Source organism: Coniosporium apollinis (genome assembly GCF_000281105.1).
Source record: "Coniosporium apollinis CBS 100218 chromosome Unknown supercont1.3, whole genome shotgun sequence".
Lineage (NCBI taxonomy): Eukaryota > Fungi > Ascomycota > Dothideomycetes > Coniosporium > Coniosporium apollinis.
The window spans coordinates 674,625-692,385 of NW_006913265.1; the positions used below are offsets into that span (position 1 = coordinate 674,625).

The 17,761-nt window shown below is 53.5% G+C and overlaps 5 protein-coding genes across 5 annotated transcripts; 3 read left to right on the forward strand and 2 right to left on the reverse strand.

The window, feature by feature from the left end:
- Window positions 1–343: 343 nt before the first annotated feature.
- On the reverse strand, window positions 344–2,068 carry W97_00943 (uncharacterized protein; the record flags this gene model as incomplete). The annotated part of the gene is made up of 2 exons (XM_007778854.1): window positions 344–1,859; window positions 1,914–2,068. The coding sequence occupies 2 exons, from the start codon at window positions 2,066–2,068 to the stop codon at window positions 344–346; spliced, it is 1,671 nt and encodes a 556-aa protein (XP_007777044.1).
- A 2,234-nt stretch (window positions 2,069–4,302) lies between these two features.
- On the forward strand, window positions 4,303–4,896 carry W97_00944 (uncharacterized protein; the record flags this gene model as incomplete). Its single annotated transcript, XM_007778855.1, has 1 exon — window positions 4,303–4,896. The coding sequence occupies one exon, from the start codon at window positions 4,303–4,305 to the stop codon at window positions 4,894–4,896; it is 594 nt and encodes a 197-aa protein (XP_007777045.1).
- A 1,979-nt stretch (window positions 4,897–6,875) lies between these two features.
- W97_00945 (uncharacterized protein) lies at window positions 6,876–9,311 on the forward strand (the record flags this gene model as incomplete). The annotated part of the gene is made up of 10 exons (XM_007778856.1): window positions 6,876–6,991; window positions 7,047–7,310; window positions 7,364–7,519; window positions 7,574–7,740; window positions 7,797–7,867; window positions 7,926–8,070; window positions 8,123–8,368; window positions 8,428–8,591; window positions 8,658–8,793; window positions 8,869–9,311. The coding sequence occupies 10 exons, from the start codon at window positions 6,876–6,878 to the stop codon at window positions 9,309–9,311; spliced, it is 1,908 nt and encodes a 635-aa protein (XP_007777046.1).
- A 2,153-nt stretch (window positions 9,312–11,464) lies between these two features.
- On the forward strand, window positions 11,465–12,748 carry W97_00946 (uncharacterized protein; the record flags this gene model as incomplete). The annotated part of the gene is made up of 1 exon (XM_007778857.1): window positions 11,465–12,748. One exon carries the CDS (start codon window positions 11,465–11,467, stop codon window positions 12,746–12,748), a length of 1,284 nt encoding a protein of 427 aa, XP_007777047.1.
- Window positions 12,749–15,405: 2,657 nt separating this feature from the next.
- W97_00947 (uncharacterized protein) lies at window positions 15,406–16,460 on the reverse strand (the record flags this gene model as incomplete). The annotated part of the gene is made up of 2 exons (XM_007778858.1): window positions 15,406–15,749; window positions 15,833–16,460. 2 exons carry the CDS (start codon window positions 16,458–16,460, stop codon window positions 15,406–15,408), a joined length of 972 nt encoding a protein of 323 aa, XP_007777048.1.
- Window positions 16,461–17,761: the final 1,301 nt, after the last annotated feature.

The window sequence follows — 17,761 nt, forward strand, 5'->3', positions numbered from 1 at the left end:
TTCAAAGCTCGGAGTTTTGACCGAGGCAGCTGAGGCTGCCAAGGTTATCGAGGTTTTTCTCAGGAAGCATGAGCTCAGCCTCTGAGAGAGAGGTCGCTGGGAAAGGGAGGCAAACCGTCTAAAACCTCATCGCGGGACTTCCACGCCTCACGGGAAACGCAACGCCAGGAAGGGTCACCGCAGGGCAGTTCGTCACGGGTCAGCCACGAAGAACTGGCGTTGCCAAGAGACGTTGAATCGGCCGTCTGAATGCGGTATGCCGGCCAGTGACTCTTTTCTTGAATCTACGGAGGCCCTTGTTGAGCTTTGAGCCTCTCTACTGGACTACAAAAGCTACCTGCTACTACGTGAAGTCGTACACAACCAGCGTCTGACTACCCCTACTCCTTTCCCTCAACACCACAACGTTCTCGTCATCAAACCCCACCCAGCCTCTGGTAGTTGACAAGTCATCAACTTTAGCCTCTAGCGCCAGACCCAGTCCCGAACCCCGTTGTGATATGGCATCAGATAGCGAGTCCAGATCCTTGTCCCCGCTGACCCCCTTCTTTTCTGGCCTTATCTGAACACTAAGCTCGCCGCTAATCAGTCGCCTTCTATTTGCTGACGAGTTCATGCCTCCTTCAAGCTCCCAGACGCGGAGCTCGTCGCCTCGAGAGCTGACCGAGACCGCTTTCCCACGCCCGCCAACATGAGCGCTGGACACCGACGAGGTGTGACCCCACAGCCTGCTTCCCGAGCTGATCGAAAGCGTTGATGAGGTTGACGTAATGAGATAGAGCGTAAGTGTGTTGTCGGGGTGAGATACCAAAAGGTAAGGATGAGTATAGGACAACGATGTCGGCTTGGAGTAAATATCATGTGACCCAGGTGACGAAGCTGGCGAGCTCAATCTAGTAGACGGTGAAGATGACGCAGGGGAAGGACGCGTCAGAGGCCGGAAAGCATCCTCCGCAGAGGATGCGAGTCGTGATTCGATTAGATCGCCATCAAGTGTAATGCGCATCTCCTGTATCCCAACGGACCATCCGCGTGGATATCTAGGAATTGCATACGCGATCGAGGCTGTTATGTTCTGAGAAGATGGCCGTATAGAGAGTGATAGTGGTGGCCACACGGTATGCGATATTAAAGAACACAGCAATCGAGGAGGATCAAGAACGTCTTTAACGCGCTTGTCGTCCGGCTCTGTGGAGAATTTGTAGAGTGAGAGAAGTTGGGATGCCGTCATGGTGAGGATATACGGCGAGGAGTATGTGACTGCGGACAGTGCGCCATTGGTTGAAGCTGGATGGCGGTAGAGGGGTTCGAACGACCCCTCATCCTGTCGGAGCTCAAAGACAGTGAAGCTCCCATCGCTGAAGCCCACGAGAACTCGCTGAGCACCACTGACGGCACGCTGAGTGTCGATGGCTAGCGAGGTTGGAACTGGGCTTCCTCGGCAGTTTGCGGGTGCGAAATGGACGTTGGCCATCAACCTCCGTTGCCGCTTGGTTCTCCACGCTTGGAGTCCGCCTTGGGAGTCCGCCGTATAAACAACACCGTCATGAAATTTGGCCAGCAAGGGTGGCACTGAAGGCTGTTCGGCAACCTGTATCTCACTTAAGGCGCAGCTGCCCCTCGACCAGTTGTGCCGAAGCTTGTACTGCCGCTTCCAATCCGTTTCCTTTCCTCTGCTTACTAGGCTCTCTTCATCCAGCCATTTCGATAGTTTCGAGGAGAAGTAGAGGTGGCCCGATGCAGTTTCACCGTCCCGTAACCCGGGTAGTCGAGCAGCGCGGGGGCGAACGAAGCGATTGTAGTAAAGGGCCTTCCAGAGTTGCGCATCTCCTGCAACAGCGTTGAACCGTTGCGACAACCTACAGACATTAGCGAACGATCTTTGGAAAGGGATATAAATTCAAGCGCCATACCTTTGGGTAAGACATAGCTCTGATACTGAGACGAAAGAGAGGATGCGCAGCAGTAATTCGTCGCTCAGCTGCGACAGATAGTCGATCCGGATACGCTTCGAGCGTTTGGCAGGTCTCTCGTACTCTATGATGTCGGAAGGCGAGCGCTTGGTCATTTGGTAGTGGACTCTGAGGAAGAAAAGGGCAAGGAGGAATATAGTGAGCGGTGATGGAGATGTTCTTGGACTGAGGCTCCTATCTTATCGCCACCAGATGTCCCGCAAACGTCACGTGCTTCGCGTCAGCGTCCTGTCCGTCGCGAGACGCGTCCGTCAACACACTTTAGTTACAACGTCGCGGCAGAGACGGCGAGGCGGCTCATTTATATACCGGCAATGCCAGCTTACATCAAAATATTATGACGGACGCTTCGGAGAACGACTCCCAGTGGCTGGCCCGACAGCGAGATATCATTTCCAGAAGGATGGCGGGTGTATATGACTTTCATGAGAAAGCCTTAGCAGCGGAGCTATCTAGAAGTGAGTATCGTTACACCCTCAGTTCTTTTAGTGCTAACAACTTCGTAGGAGATCAAGAGAAGGAGCGCGAGAAAGCCAGGTTATCTGAGGAGATCACGAGACTTGATCAAGAGAGGCAGCTTATCTCGAGCGACTTGCTGAGGCTTACGGAAAGAAACAAGGCATCCGAGAACGAAGTGCTTAAACTAGAGCAAGAAAAGAGAGCGCTTTCGGACCATGTCGCGAAAATCATCATCCAGGCATCGGCCGCGGAACAGCTTCAGCGCGAAAACGAACGGCTACGCGAGGAGATTAAGAACTTGAAATCACAAGTTGCGGAGACGTCGCACTCAACCGTCGACGGTTCTGAGGGGCGCGGAGTTTCAGCAGAATCGAGCATCGCGGCCGAGCCTCGAAGTTCTTCAGAAGCTACAATACCGACGCAAGAGGCTACGGTGCCTTACAAGGATTACCATGAGCTTACCGTGAAGTACAACCAATGCAGTGAACAGATGGAGGCGTATCGACATGCTCATCGCGTGTTAACGGAAAAGTACAGAGCTTCGAAAGAGCGGGTTAAACAATTCGACAACTGGTACAGGCGATCAAAAGAAAAGAGTGTCAGGCCAGAACGAACACCAGCTGGGACGCCCGCTTCGGGCAGCTTTATGCCAACTTCCGCCGGCGAGATTACTCTGTCAGACAATGAGCTGACTCCACGGGCGTCTTTCAGACCAACGATTCACGCTGACTTGCCACAAGCAACCCTCGATCGCCAGGGACATATCGCGGTTGATTCCGGCCTGGGTGATCGTGCACAGTCTGGTGCTGACGCTTCGAAACATAGCGATGAGCGGGAGCTCACGGGTAATCCTGGCTCAAGCCAGACCACGCAAGACGATGTGGAACGTGAACCACCACGAGAGAAAGTTGTCAAGAACAATGCTACGATCGCTGAGGATATTCCTGTCATAGTCTCCGCGCGGTCTGTAAAGTGCAAGCCTCCCGCAAGCAGAGGCAGAAGTGGCATACACGTTCATGACAACGCTGAGCTACCAGGCGGCACGCCAACTCGACCTGTCCGCATCAAAGATGAACCATCTAGTAGTCCCGTCGTCCTCGATGAGGAGGCACGGCCCTTGACGCGCATGGAAACCTTGGATCTCGACTCGTCAGGAACCGACAAGGAGACCCCTAGGAAACGGAGAAGAAGGGAACTGCTCCGGCAATCTCAGCGCGGGTCGTTCCGCTCGGATCTGTTCGACAAACTGCGGCATGAGAGATCCACTAGTCTCCCCATCAACACTCAGAGCCAACTTCACAGAGCGGACGTGCCTCAAGGCGTCCCGCCTGCCGCTGTAGTGCCTAGAGGTCTAGGACGCTGCGATAGTGACCCCACGGACATGCTGGACGAAAGAGCATTCAATGAGCTCATGCATACAGACATTCCTGAGAATTGGAATTCCCCAAACCACACCTCCTACAAGCGCCGCAGACTGAGTCCTTTACGACCTCTGGATCCCAATACCACGATCTTGCCTCGCACTGGGAATTTTAGCACTCCAACACGAAAAGCAAGAAATATTGACAAGGGTTTAAAGTGGATTCACTTGGTCTCTGAGGATGGAGATATTCGAGAAAAGGCACCGTCCAGCGATGACACCACCATAGAGTCACTGGCAGCAAAGGCAGAGTCACACCAACGGCTGAGCGCACTGCTGGAAGGCCAGTCTTCCGAGAACGGTTCTGTGTCTTTTGATAGAACACCAATAACGAAGAACACCAAGCGCAATCAATCCCCGCTTACTGCCACCAAGCCATTTTCAAAATTGCCAGCTTCCAATAAAACCCGGCAGGGACAATTCATCTCGCTAAAACCTGCCCCGAACGCCATGCGAGCAAGTCCCGCGGAGCCGAACAGAAGAGATGCTGAGCGCCTCCGCAATCGACCCCTCGAGCAGCTCAATCTGAGTGACTTCAAGATTAACACGCGGTACAACCAGGGTGAAGCCTTCCTCTTCGTCGACGCTGTTCGCGGTCGAGACGCTCGCCGCTGTCTCCCTGGCTGCACTCGGCCGGAGTGCTGTGGTGGAGTCTTCAGAGCCATGGCTGAAGCTGGCGGTGGCGCCGATCTCGCCCGTGGGCTGTGGGACTCCTCGCAAGACGCGGATGTCGATGAACGTTTACTCGAATACCTTATGGGTGATCAGTATGACCGCCAGAGCGTCACTGAAATGGGTGCGGAGGAGAAGCAAGAGCTGCTTGTGCAGGCGAGAACGAAGCTCCTGGCTGATAGATATGGCAAGCATAGGCATGCCTTCGAGCGGAGCAAAACACCGCCGGGTTACTGGAGGACCGACATGCCGACGACGCAGGAGATTGAAGAGGATAGGCAGAAGGCGAAACAGTACGAGAGGGAAAGGGTGGAGATGATGTATGCGGAAGCTCTGAGAGGTGAAGGTGCTTGGATGTTCAGAGATGAGTGATTCAAAAGTCATTATTAGTTTTCAGCTTGAACAATTCTCAGACATCTCTCGAATACCAGCAATAATACATTATTCAGCTTGAACGCTTGATACGAAGTCTAGTCTTGACAGGAATGCTCTCTTCATCCGCATCTATTTCTAACGTTACTACCCTACCGGTCCGAAGGACGCCTTTGCAATCTTGTATGAAACTCACGAGTCACCACGTCCTCTCTGCTACGCACTCATACTGTAGATGCCTGAGATAAGGCGGAAGAAAGTTATGGATGCCCGACGGAAGAAACCGAGCAGCCCCCGGCCCCGTCAAGGTCGGTGCACGGGCTCCCGTCGTCAGCAGCTTGCATTAGTCCCTGCAGAATACCAAGAGGAGTTTCTCGTCCCCGGTCTGAATGCCAAGTGCGCTAAGCAAGATAACCCTTGAAGGCGGCCGGCACGGATCTCGCCCCGATGTCACGTTACTAAACTACACAAGGGTCCACTAGGTAATAACTGGAATCCGAGGTCAAGAAATTTCCAAGCCGTGGGGCAGCGAGACGCGGAAAGCTTTTTCAACGCCGACCGAGCCTCGGGGACCACTTCACGACTTTTCTGTCGCTGCGCCGCAACGCGACTCGAAAGGCGCCAGGACGTCTCCGCCATGGAGAAGGGTGACGTATAGTGAACAGGGCCCGATATGTATGCACTTCAAACGTACCGCAGCCAAGCGCGTTCGTTATCCCCGCAACATCGGAAGAGATGCAGTGATCGAGCATCAGATAGGTTGTCTGTGGAGTTAGCGTCATCACAGCATTCTTTGAGGGCCACATCATCCTGCAGCAGATTGGGCCAGTCAATCGCGCTCCCTGTGCTCGCGCGATCACGATGTCCGTCAGAAAATGCTCATGGAAAACTTCGATCCCCGCTGGCTGCGCTTGCAGCGAAGGATGCATTAACACAGACGTGCTCCGTGTCCGAGAAAATACTGGGCGGATGATAGGTTTGACGGGGATTCCCAGCGCCGATAAACGCTAAGAGCGTTCGGCCGAGGCGGACACGCCCAAGCAAATCCTTCGCTCCCCACATCTTCTCATGTCGAAGACGGGGCGGCGGAGTCTCGAACAATCCGCCTTGCAGGCTTGCTCGCGCGTGCACTTTGCGAGTAAGCATAGAACAGCCTCGCGCCAACGGCTCTAGAAAGGCTGATTTGGTGGGCGAAGCCGCAACCGTGAAACAGCGCGCTGGTCGGTGTCGTGGACAACAGAAAACAAGCGTCACAACCGAAGTGCTGAAAGCCGCAACCGCTAGACATCCTTGCGCCTACCCCAGATCCGGCGGTGATGAGCGTCCACCACACGCTTCATGGCGTCTCATGATCTTCGCACCGCATGCACTAACGCCGTTGCCCTTTACTGTACGGAGGAAGGCTTGTGGGTAGCCTGCCGGGGAAACTGTGGGAAAGAAACGGCCCCCACACACTAGGGACTGCACGACGACGGACCCTTGTTCTGCCTCACCTGAATGCTACCTCTCGGCGCAGCATCTGAGATGGCTGGGGCGCCTTTTGCCCACAGCTGTCGTGACGCTTACTCAGATCCAGATGGCTTTCTTGCGCTCCAGGAGGGAGACTGGAAAGTGTTCCCCGGGTCTGGGGAGCACCGTCATCTTCAGTTCTGCCTCGGCGAATCCCTGGCCGGACGTTTGAAGATATTAGATCATTGCCCGACTTGGTCGCGTCACAGCGCTGCAGATATATGATCACACCGGTCCCCACACGCTCACATAGTGGAGAACGCTTTTTAGCTGTGCCTGTTCTCATTCAAACTTCTCGTGCGTCTCGCTCCACAGCCAACGCTGAGTGAACAATTGCACACAACGCACGTTGCATTCGCTGAGCAGTAAGAGCTCTCTATCGCCGCAAGCTCTCTTTGGCTGACTCTTTTCACCTTCAATCACAGCCGCCTTTGAGTTACTTGGTCGAGCAACGACTACAGAGGATCAAGATGGAGGCCCCGATGAAGACTGAGATTGAGGCCGCGGGCGGGCAGTACAATGTCAATCCTGGCCGCCGACGAAGCACGGTCACGTCCATCAATATGCACCAAAACCTAGACGCCAAGTTAGAGCAATCAACTCTGTTGAAAGTCGTGGAATTTACTAAGAAACCTGCGCAGAATTGCCAATCCCTTGGCTGACATTCCCGAGGAAGACCTTATGCTCGATGTAGAGGAGTTTGCACGAGAGAAAGACATTGTCGACATGCTGCCGTTACTCCAACGCGGCGCACGCGTCGCCCAGAATCCGAAGGGATACGAGCACATCGAGAGCCTCGAAACCCCAGAACTTGAGGCCTTGCGCTTCGAGCATTCGCATAAGTGGACACACCCAATGGCCCTTTATTTCACCATCATTATCTGCTCCATTGGCGCCGCTGTCCAGTAGAGTCACCCTTTTCAACCCTACAGCACCCAAGTCGCTGACTGCGTTTTAGGGGCTGGGACCAAACTGGTTCCAACGGCGCAAACTTGTCGTTCCCCACGGAATTTGGTATTGGCCACGGTGAGACGGAAGGACACCCCAACCAAGATCGCGATAACTGGCTTGTCGGCTTGGTTAACGCTGGACCGTACATTGGCTCTGCCTTCCTGTTAGTACCGTAGCCGTTTTAATCGAGGTATAGATATGGCTAACGATGCCACAGCGGCTGCTGGTTGTCTGATCCATGCAACTACTACTTCGGACGTCGCGGCACCATCTTCATCTCTGCTGTCTTTTGCGTGCTCACACCCATCGGAGGCGCATGCTCCCAGACCTGGGAGCAACTCTTGATCACACGTCTGCTCATGGGAATCGGAATGGGCTTGAAAGGTGCGAATGTTCATGTGGTATGGGACAAAAGCCCCAACTGTGCTAACCGGTGGCAGGCTCAACTGTACCTATCTTTGCTGCCGAAAACTCACCCGCTCAAATCCGTGGAGCGCTCGTTATGAGCTGGGTCAGTAATCCGATCGCATAGATTATTTTGCTCGATTCGGCGTGCTAATATAACGCAGCAAATGTGGACTGCATTCGGTATCTTCCTCGGGTTTTGTGCAAACTTAGCCGTGTATGATGCCGGTGAAATCACCTGGCGACTTCAGATCGGCTCTGCGTTCATTCCTGCTGTGCCACTCTGTATCGGAATCTTCTTCTGTCCTGGTAAGATTGAGAGACACTAAGTGCGCAGGCTCCCTGGTCTGACCGTTTGCAGAGTCGCCCCGTTGGTTGATGAAGAAGAACCGGTACCGAAAAGCCTACCACTCCCTGAGGAAACTGCGATACAACGACATCCAAGCCGCCCGTGATCTCTACTATATCCATTGTCAACTGCAGATCGAGGCCGACATTGTTGGCAAGAGTAATTACGTCACGCGCTTCCTCCAGCTTTTCAAGATCCCGAGAGTTAGGCGTGCAACGCTGGCATCGTTCACGGTCATGATTGCGCAGCAGATGTGCGGTATGTTGAACCTTGCCGTAGTGAGTGCTGGATAGTCGGCTGACAACTTGCCTGCGTAGGTATTAACATCGTTGCCTTCTACTCATCCACTATCTTCGTGCAGGCTGGCGCAAGCCAGAAGAATGCGCTGATCGCCTCTTTCGGCTTCGGTTTGGTCAACTTTGTGTTCGCCTGGCCTGCTTTCTTCACGATTGATACCTTCGGTCGCAGGACGCTCCTTCTCGTACGTCATCCTACTCCCGCAAGCGAGTATTCCATCCGCCCGTCTCATACTTACGACCGACAATAGTTTACTTTCCCGCAAATGGCCTGGACGCTGCTCGCCGCAGGTTTCTCCTTCTACATACCGGAGAGCAGTTCCGCGCGCCTGGGCGTCATCGCGCTGTTCATTTACCTTTTCGCTGCTTTTTACTCTCCCGGCGAAGGTAAACATACCCCCTTCTTTCGTCCAACATAGTGAACGAGGTTCCAAGCAAACGAATGCTAATTACGCCACGCAGGCCCCGTCCCCTTCACCTACTCCGCCGAAGTTTTCCCGCTCTCTCACCGTGAAGTCGGTATGGGTTGGGCTGTCGCAACCTGCCTCTTCTGGGCGTCAGTCCTTAGCATCACGTTCCCGAAGATCCTCGAGGCTTTCGGCTCCACCGGTACTTTCGGCTTCTACGCCGGCCTCAACGTCACCGCCTTCGTCATGATCTTCTTCTTCGTGCCCGAGACTAAGCAACGCACACTCGAGGAGCTGGACTACATCTTTGCGGTGCCGACGGGTAGGTTCATGCGCTATCAGACCAGCGAGGCCCTGCCGTGGTGGTTCAAGAGGTGGGTTATGTTCAAGAAGGACGCGAAGTGCAAGCCGCTGTACACGTTTGAGGGCAATATGATGGCCGGCGATGCGGGGAGTGATACTAGCTCTGAGAGGCACAGAAACGGGAAGACGGGCTAGAAAAGACGTTAAGGGGTCTTACAACATCGGCTATAACGGAAGCATAGAGGGGGGAGATTACTTGGCCGGCATCGTAAGACGCGGTGGATGCGACATGAAAACGATATTGATGAGCATGATGCGTTCTTCCATTCCTTCTGCGCACGACGACGTAGGGGCAGTAACGATGCGGTCGCGGTGTAGCAGCCTCGCTGCGTCCTGTGTTCTAGTCTTCGATACCCTCCTTGAACGTTGAAGATTGTTGATAGTCTTGCATCCAAGCATCTAATACCAGACGAAATGAAAGCGTTACAGCTAATCAACCACCTGGGTGACAGAAACTGCCGGACTTCGAAAAACAGATAGGTCTTCAGTCAGCTTAGGGAGGTTATGAATAGGCGTAATCCTTTATGGTATACTGCCACATAAACATAAGCAAGCTATACCTGAAGGTAGGATAGCTAGAGTAAAGATATTCAAAGACGTGGTTAATCTCAACAAAATTCGGTGATTTAGGAGTGAGTAGCAAGTCCGGTATTTTACAAGTCCGGCGATTTCTGTCACTCGCGTGTCAACCAATTTTCCATTAGCTCACTCGGTTCACGTGCGGCTGTCCGGCCTCAACGAATACCTTACTGTCTCGTCACGCGCCAATTCACGTGTACGGCACCGTGAACTATGGCCAGACTGTGACACGAAACGCGCTGGTACAATGCTCCTTCCAACCCTCAAGCCCCTCGGCTCCGTTGTCTGGCCTTCATCCCGTTAGGTTGACGTCCTATGTCCCAAGACATAAGTCACACCATACCGCTGCTTCGGGTTTGTGTTAGGCATAAAGTATGACCGCAGCCTTCCTCCATAGCACGTATCCGAGATGTTTATCACGCTGGTCTTTACGATTGTTTTGAGGTGGTTTGGTTGTAGGCACTGTGCCATTCCATGTGAACTCCCCTAACCCGAGAACATAGCCTCAGCCGCCGATGGCGATGTGAGAATGTCTACCTACACCCCCCGTGAAGCACCATTATTTGACGACATTCGTAAAGTGCTCGTGCGGGGGGAAAGACAAAACTCCTAACCCAGAAATTCCGGCACCGTAGTCGGTGCGGGATAAACAAGAACATACCTACGTAACGGAGGATCTACAATGATACGACTATAGCACCCATCCCTGCAGCGGGAAGAGGCGCCTGGTCAACATGCTCTTGCGGCTCGCGACGCTGCTGAATGGAGGTGACTCTAGTGGAATTATGGCACTCGCCCCACACCATGCCCTGTCTCTCGAGAATTGGAAGGGGTGTCATCCTCGACGAGAGTGGTCGTGCTGGACGTCTGGTGCAGCGGTGCCTCCTCGTTCGTTCTTCTATTCTCTGTCGGTGGCCGGGGGGCAGGAGCTAGAGGAATGTATACGGCATTATCTGGCTCCAGGCCAGCAACAGCTCCTGCGCTTGCACTTTCCCGCTCTCCCGTCGCTTTGATGAAGAGATAAGCCAGAAACGTACTCGCTGGAGTGAGGAGTGGGCCAAAGGTGATGAAGCCTTCAGCAACCGAGGCCATGCTTTGCGAAAATGCAACGATGAGGATGACGTCCAGTGCGATGGATAGAAGGATGCAGCGAAGTCGGTCTTGCCTGAGCCAGCAGGACATGAACCAGATAAACAGCGGCACGGCGAGGGCCCACACGGCGAACAAACTGCAACGAGAGATTAGTGATGATTCCATTCCGGGGAAGTACAGCTTGGACATACGACCAGCGGAGTACAGGACCAGCTCGGCGATCAGTCGGTACCTCCATGAGGGCGAAGCCCGACATGGCAGCGGTGACCCCTTCACGGTGAAAACGGCTATGATTGGTTCAGAATCCTTGCTAGCTCGCAAGCCGGTGACCGCTAAGCGGCTCGCTTCGGGCCGGCGCCGGCTCTACCCACTTAAATATTGCATCCTTGAACGTGGAGGTTTGGCCGAACAAAGAGCAAAGCTTCAGTCAACTTTCACTTAACGACTCGACGTTCACCTCACTTCGCCCGCCCAGAATTTCACTTGACGTCCTCAGCTCACTTTGCCTTCAGTCAACTTCGACATAACCTTCACCTCCTACTTAGCTTGGCGTCACTGCTTCTCACTTCTGAAGCCTTCGCACGACAGCTTCCTCCTGGCAATTCTCGTACCTCAACATGTCGTCGACTAGAGTCCTTTCCGCTACGTCGCTAGACATCATTGCCGAGTACAGCTCGAGCAATATTGCAACCGTTCACGCCGGGTATCGCACCGTCTCTACTAGTTCCTTTGCAACGATTTCGAGCCAGGAAACTGTTGAGATTCCCGACGAACTTAATAGCCAAGAGGCGTTGGAGTTCTGCGGCTTTGGGGAAGACACAGCTCGACTGCTCGTTGAGCATTGGGAATGGCTGCAGACGCATGGTAGAGAGGGTCAGCACGGGTTCGGGGATGATATTATAATCATCGCCCGGCAGCACGTCAAAGACCGAGCAATATTGAGAGATGCATGGCTTGAATACCAGGACTGGGAAGGCGTTCTGAGATACCTCGGGATGTCGGAAGAAGCTGTTGTTGGCATCATGAACCCGGAATGCCGAGTGGTGAGGCTGATGGCCTCGGCGTCCGAATGGGTGCTAGATACCATCGATATGAATTTCGAATTCCTTACCACCCTTGACAAGCGCATACGGAAGAAAAGGCTAGAGATAGAGAGGGCTTACTCGCCAGCGCCTGACGTTCAGCCATCCCCGGCACTACGACCGAATCAGCCTCTCACTGGCGGTCTCCACATTAGCCATCCCAGCACCATCGCCGCAGACGAAGTTGAGCCGCCAATAGAGGTCGAAGGCCGCACCATGCTATACAAGGGTGGCACCTATTCTCGCCTTCTGTCTATCTTCCGACCCGACGGCTCCCTAAACCTCACTGACATCTTCTCGACACCACCTACGGATTTTCATCCTTCTCATTCCCTTGTCTATTTCGGCAAACAGAAGGAAGTTGCGGATATGTATGCGATATTCGCAGAGTCTCGCAGCTCGCGCGTCAGAGATGGCGCCATCATGTATGTAGCCATACCAAATACGTGGCTAGACAACGCGCACAGCATCTTCAACCCGGACTGGAAGCAGCTGGTTTGGCTAAGCCGCAATCGCCGTGCGTTCCTCGAACGTCTCTCCGCTTCTCCCACCGCCATTCCTGAAGAGCTTGTCAGCTATACCACAGCGCCAATCCTTCTTGGAGCAATCTGTTGCATGTCGACAAATCAAATCCAGAGGCTTGACAGCGCCGACGACATCCGAGACCTTCGACTGAGTAACGGCAATAAAGGAACACAGGTTGTGCTACAAACGCAAGATGCTTTCGCCAGATTCTTACGAGAATGCCAAGGATACGTTTGGGTCCAGAAGTGGGACAGTCAGCTGGCATACACCTATCCGCCCAACTCATCAGCATAATCTCAGAAGCTGTCGACGTTGTGGTGATTGGGAAATTGTAAACGCTGACTTTGGGGCTGTGCAGTCAAGCGGTGATGAAGTCGCAAGCTCGTATCTCAGCCTCGTCGGTAAAACAGGTTTTGGCTGAAGTGCTTACCAGCTCAGCCTCAGTCTTGCAACCGTCTCGTCAGCCCGGCGAGGAATCAAGTTCATCCTCTTCCTCACCATCGACTGTGTTTCGAGCTTGCAGTAAACCTTCAGAGAGAGCAGCTCGCCATGGACGACCACGCCAATGAATCGTTATGCGATACAGGGCCAGTTCTTGCCATCTGCGACTATGATCTCTGCGATGAATTTTTCGGACCAATTTTCTACCACAACTCCTGCGCCTGGAGATTCGATTGCTCTAATCCGTCCTTGAGCTCCATTAGTTACGACTGGGCTTCGCCGCTATACTCCTACACACCGTGGGACCACGAAACGGATCTCAGAACAAATACAGAGGGCGGCCGAGGAGACAAAGAAACACTTGGAAGAGGCCAATTTGGTAGTTGGGGAGAAGAGGAGTTGGAAAAGAATGAGAGGAGAAGCGAGGAGAAACCAGCCCACCTTTTTGATCCTGCGGACAATATCGCAAGGGTGAATTATGTTTGGACCTTCATCAAACGAACCCTTTGGAGGACTGGTCTCTAAAAGCAGTCAAAACTCTTGATGAAGGACCGCTGATAACAATCGCTTTGGACAACGGTTGTGCTCCGAATGATTGTACGCCTTACGGTCGGCTCGGTCGAGTGTGTCAACCGGTATATCTACATGACGTTCTCGCGAGGGTCCGTTCGATTATCACAGGTAAGCAAATACTCCTAATCTGAGTCCACCAAGCGAGGTGCGCTCAAAGTGGGAGTTCCTGAGATCTACAGCACTCAATATATAGTAAGATACTGACTGTGCAGCCCGATCTTCATGCTCTGTGCGACGCGAGCGTGAGAAGCAAAACACAAGCGCAAGTCTTCCGCTTCGAGATCCCAAGATATCCAGCATGGACGACCTTGGCCGAAGACTCCCAAGGAAGTGGTCAACAGCCGCATCTATTGTGGCTCTAGCGGTAGCATTCGGTTCCGCCTTCATCATGACTGGCTACAACAGCTCAAACGGTGCTAAGAAACATGGTACTGAGAAATCTCCCGCACTTCCCATATGCTCAAACTGATTACTAGGTCCTGCGTATTACGTTCAATATCAGATGCTGACAGACGACTAGGAGGAACGGGCCACTCCACCATCATCCATGCCCTCCATTTGGTCTCCGCCATCTGCGATGCCCTCCATTTGGTCCTCGCCAAGATCCACCTGGAGGCTCATCTCCCTGCCTTCCTGACTGATCCTACGCCGATAGTATTCCTTTCGGCCTGTTGTACCTATGCATTCGCTTTGTTTCACTACCACATACTGTACGTCGATGACGCGCATCAAGCCAACTTCTTCGTCGCGGGCGTCACCCTACCTTTTCCAGTCGGTCTGCTTTGCGGCGCAGACTTGAGATCCATCGCCACGAAGGTACTACCATGGTCTATCATTCTCAGCCTCATTGTCAGTGCTGTATTCCACGGTTGTTACAGACCACTTCGGAAGGAGTTTGACAAGGAGCAAGTGATATGCTTGTAAGTATCCTTGATACGATTTACAGTCTCCGGCGGTTGTTGTCGTGCCGGCTTCTATTTCGACTAACACTCGATTAGGGAGGCAAAGCGCATACTGCAGTGCATGCAGTATATAGATGATCAACGCTCGGAGGATGAGATTTGTGACAAGAATATTAAGACAGATGGACTGGTGGAGAACGAGACTTTGACTTCGAATGGAACTTCGATTCCGAAGAGAACTTGGACTCCAAATGAGCCTCTGACTCCAAATGGGATTTCGACTCCAAATGGGACTTTGGCTCCGGAAGGGACTTTGACTGAGAACGAGAGTGACAAGCGTTGTGAGGACGATGACAAGAGAGGAACACAGCATAACGAGGAAGGTCTATCTCTCATGGATGAGGGATGAGCCCTAACCTGGTACTGAGATGGGTGGTTTAACGGATGATTGAGCTTCCAGAGGCTGGAGTTGAGACTTGTTAATCCTGTTTTGACAAGACGTAGCTGGGTTTTGGTTCAGGGGTTTAGTTTGATGTTTGATGATGGAGGCAGGCATGAGTCGTATATTTCCTCTCATAATGAAATCCAAGGAGTTAGGTTTGTGACTGTCCATCATTTTTTGCCGCGTGACAGGACCTCCGAAGTCGGATTCGCGAAAGAAGCCCCTCAAGTTGATTGGAAAGTATTTTGCAAAGCACGAATGCATGATTGTGACTACTGTAAGTAAGGATGGGCACGACGACCTCAGCGCCTCTAGAAAATGAGCCAGCCTCCACAGGACAACATGATTCACAGGAAGGAAAGGCAGAAACACAGCCAAGTAGCCACGCAGGTCACTGTGAGAAGACTGCCCAAAGCATTAAGAAGGAAAGCCCCACAACGCTAGCACATCGAACCGCACGAGAAAGTGATATGATCCAGAGGATAAAGAAGAACAAGCATACAGCCGTCCAAGCCACTGCTATCATCATGCACTCATCACATATCTTCAAACCCTTGCTCTTACCAGTTCTTATCCGTCGATTGCACTCTCACTCAGCTATCACCGTTCGGGTTGCTTCCTTCGCCATCGTCCGGAAACTCGTCAGGGACGATGCCCGCCTTTTCGCATGCGCGCTTGTACATCTGTAGCTCAGCGTACGCATTCGTATAGTCCGTCTTGAACTTCTCGGCGGTGGTGCTCAGCTCGGCTATCGCCTGATCGGTAAGCAGCTTCTCCAGCGTCCACTTCTCGATGTTCTGTGATTCGTTCTCTTTGAGCTGCGTGATGAATTGAACAGCTCTTTGCAGGATGGAGCCCTTGTTCTTTTCGCAGCCGGGTACGATCTTTGCGAGCTCGTTGATGCCTTCATTGATGGTTTCGCGTCGACGCCGCTCAACTGCACGACAAGTGTTAGCGCCGTTCTTCGCCTTGGCGAAGCATGGCCATAGAGAGCCAAGGGCCCTCAAGCTGGTCACTAACCTTCTTTGTGGTTGTCCCTTCGTACTTTGTGCCATTCATCCGATCCAACCGGTGGCTTGTTTCCTCCACTGTTGGGCGGAGAGTCATTCGAGTTCGAGGGTTGTCCTCCCGTCTTTAGAGCATCCAGTCCGCTAAAGTCAGGCATCCCATGTTGCTGGTGCATATCGTGCTCGCTCAGGTTGAACGACGCGCTTAGAGGTCGGCCGCCTTCACCGCTCGGCGTCTGAGTCTGGAATTGGAGTTCTGTAGCTTGAGGTACGGTCATGGAGTAATGTGATAAGGCAGCTGCGGCAGTGTTGCTTGCGTCTTGCTGGGTTGACCCACCGTTCTGATGCATGCCGTGTTCGCCGCTGTTGTGCTGTGCTAGCTGGTCGAAGATCAGACTCGAAGTGTGCTGCATGTCGTCGTCGCCGCTGTTGGAAGCGTTATGAGCCGAGAGGAAGTCCGCCGTACCACTGCCTGAGTTGTTCGTGGAAGCTCTTGCAGAGTCACCAGGCGCGGGTCTAGAAGCGGTCGCCTCTAGGTCCAGTGAGCCGCGCTTCCGCTTGTTCGTGTGCATTGAGGCTGGCGCTTCGCCGGAGAGGCCTAGCTTGGAGTCGGCATCCGAATAACTGGCCGTGGCAGCCATCCCGGCAGACTGGCGCTAACTCTCTAGTCCCGTGAAACACGTATCGGATAAGGTATGTTCGAGCAGTGGATCGCTAAGGTCCAGTGATGATATATGTTGACAGGACCAGGAGCTACACAGTCCGGGTACGTGAGCAACGATTGCACCGCTAAACGGAACCGATGGACCAGGCTGTAGACGAGCTGGCGGAGGTACGGTCTGCGGTAAACGTTCGTGGCAGTAGCAGTGTTTGGCCGATGAGCACAAACCTGGATAACCCCAGGCACCAGAGGCTAAGCTATATTTGCAGGGCTAGGTGTTCACGCATGGAATGCTTGTTCGACCGTGTGCTCCCGAGGAGCAAGCATGCGATGTCCGACGATTTGCAGAATGACCGAGATCTCTCAATGTTTCTAGCCGGTGCCAACTGTTAGCACGGCTCTACGAACGATTGTCAAGTGTTACAGTGATGCAGACGCGCGTCCGATTGGTGAATCGACTGCTGCGGCCCGGTGGCACCGAGCTGTCATTGCTCTAGGAGGGGTCGCATACGCGCTTGCTACTGACGACGACGAGGCGCACAACACAGCCGTTCGTGCTCGAGAGCGTGTCTCCATTAACCACTGTGCCAGCGAGGGACGGAACGGTAAGTCCATCTCTGTAGCCGCGATGCGACGAGAAGCTGCGCATAGAGCGACATCTGCGCGCCTCGGAGAGCCGTTGAGGAGCTCGCGAAGGTCCCCAGACTGAGGGATGGCGGCGCGACCATGAGTAGAAACGTGGAGTGAAAGCGGAGCGCAGTTGTGGAAGATGCGGTCGACCGTGAGGACGAGTAGCTTACCTAATTCGGGTGACCGGTGACCCGGTAAAGCTGCTGCTGCTGGACGAGATGGTCAACGCAGCGCCGAAGCTCTGCCTTCAGCTTCGCAAAAGAAACACAAGTTGGTATGCAGACTGCTAGCTTGCCGTGCAACGCCTCGAGACGGATAATGAGACGCGACTGGCGAGCGCTGGTATGATATGCCTATCGCGCGGATGGGAGGTCGCGGGTGTCAGGTGATGGAGGTCATGTGTTTTTTGGGGCGGAGGTTGCTTTAAGGCCGGCTGCGGAGGGACTCTTAATAAGCAGGCCAAGCTGGCACAAACCGGCTTAGCCGTCCGTAACGCAGGAAAATCACAACAACGCGAACCGCACCATCGATCTGATCATCTGGCCCCCTCGAGTGCGCTTTGGATAAGGACGATTTCACGAGGGTGGGTGCGAGGGTGCTGACCGAGGCATGTGAGCAGCCAGGCATTGCAGCCACTCAGGGATCAAGGCT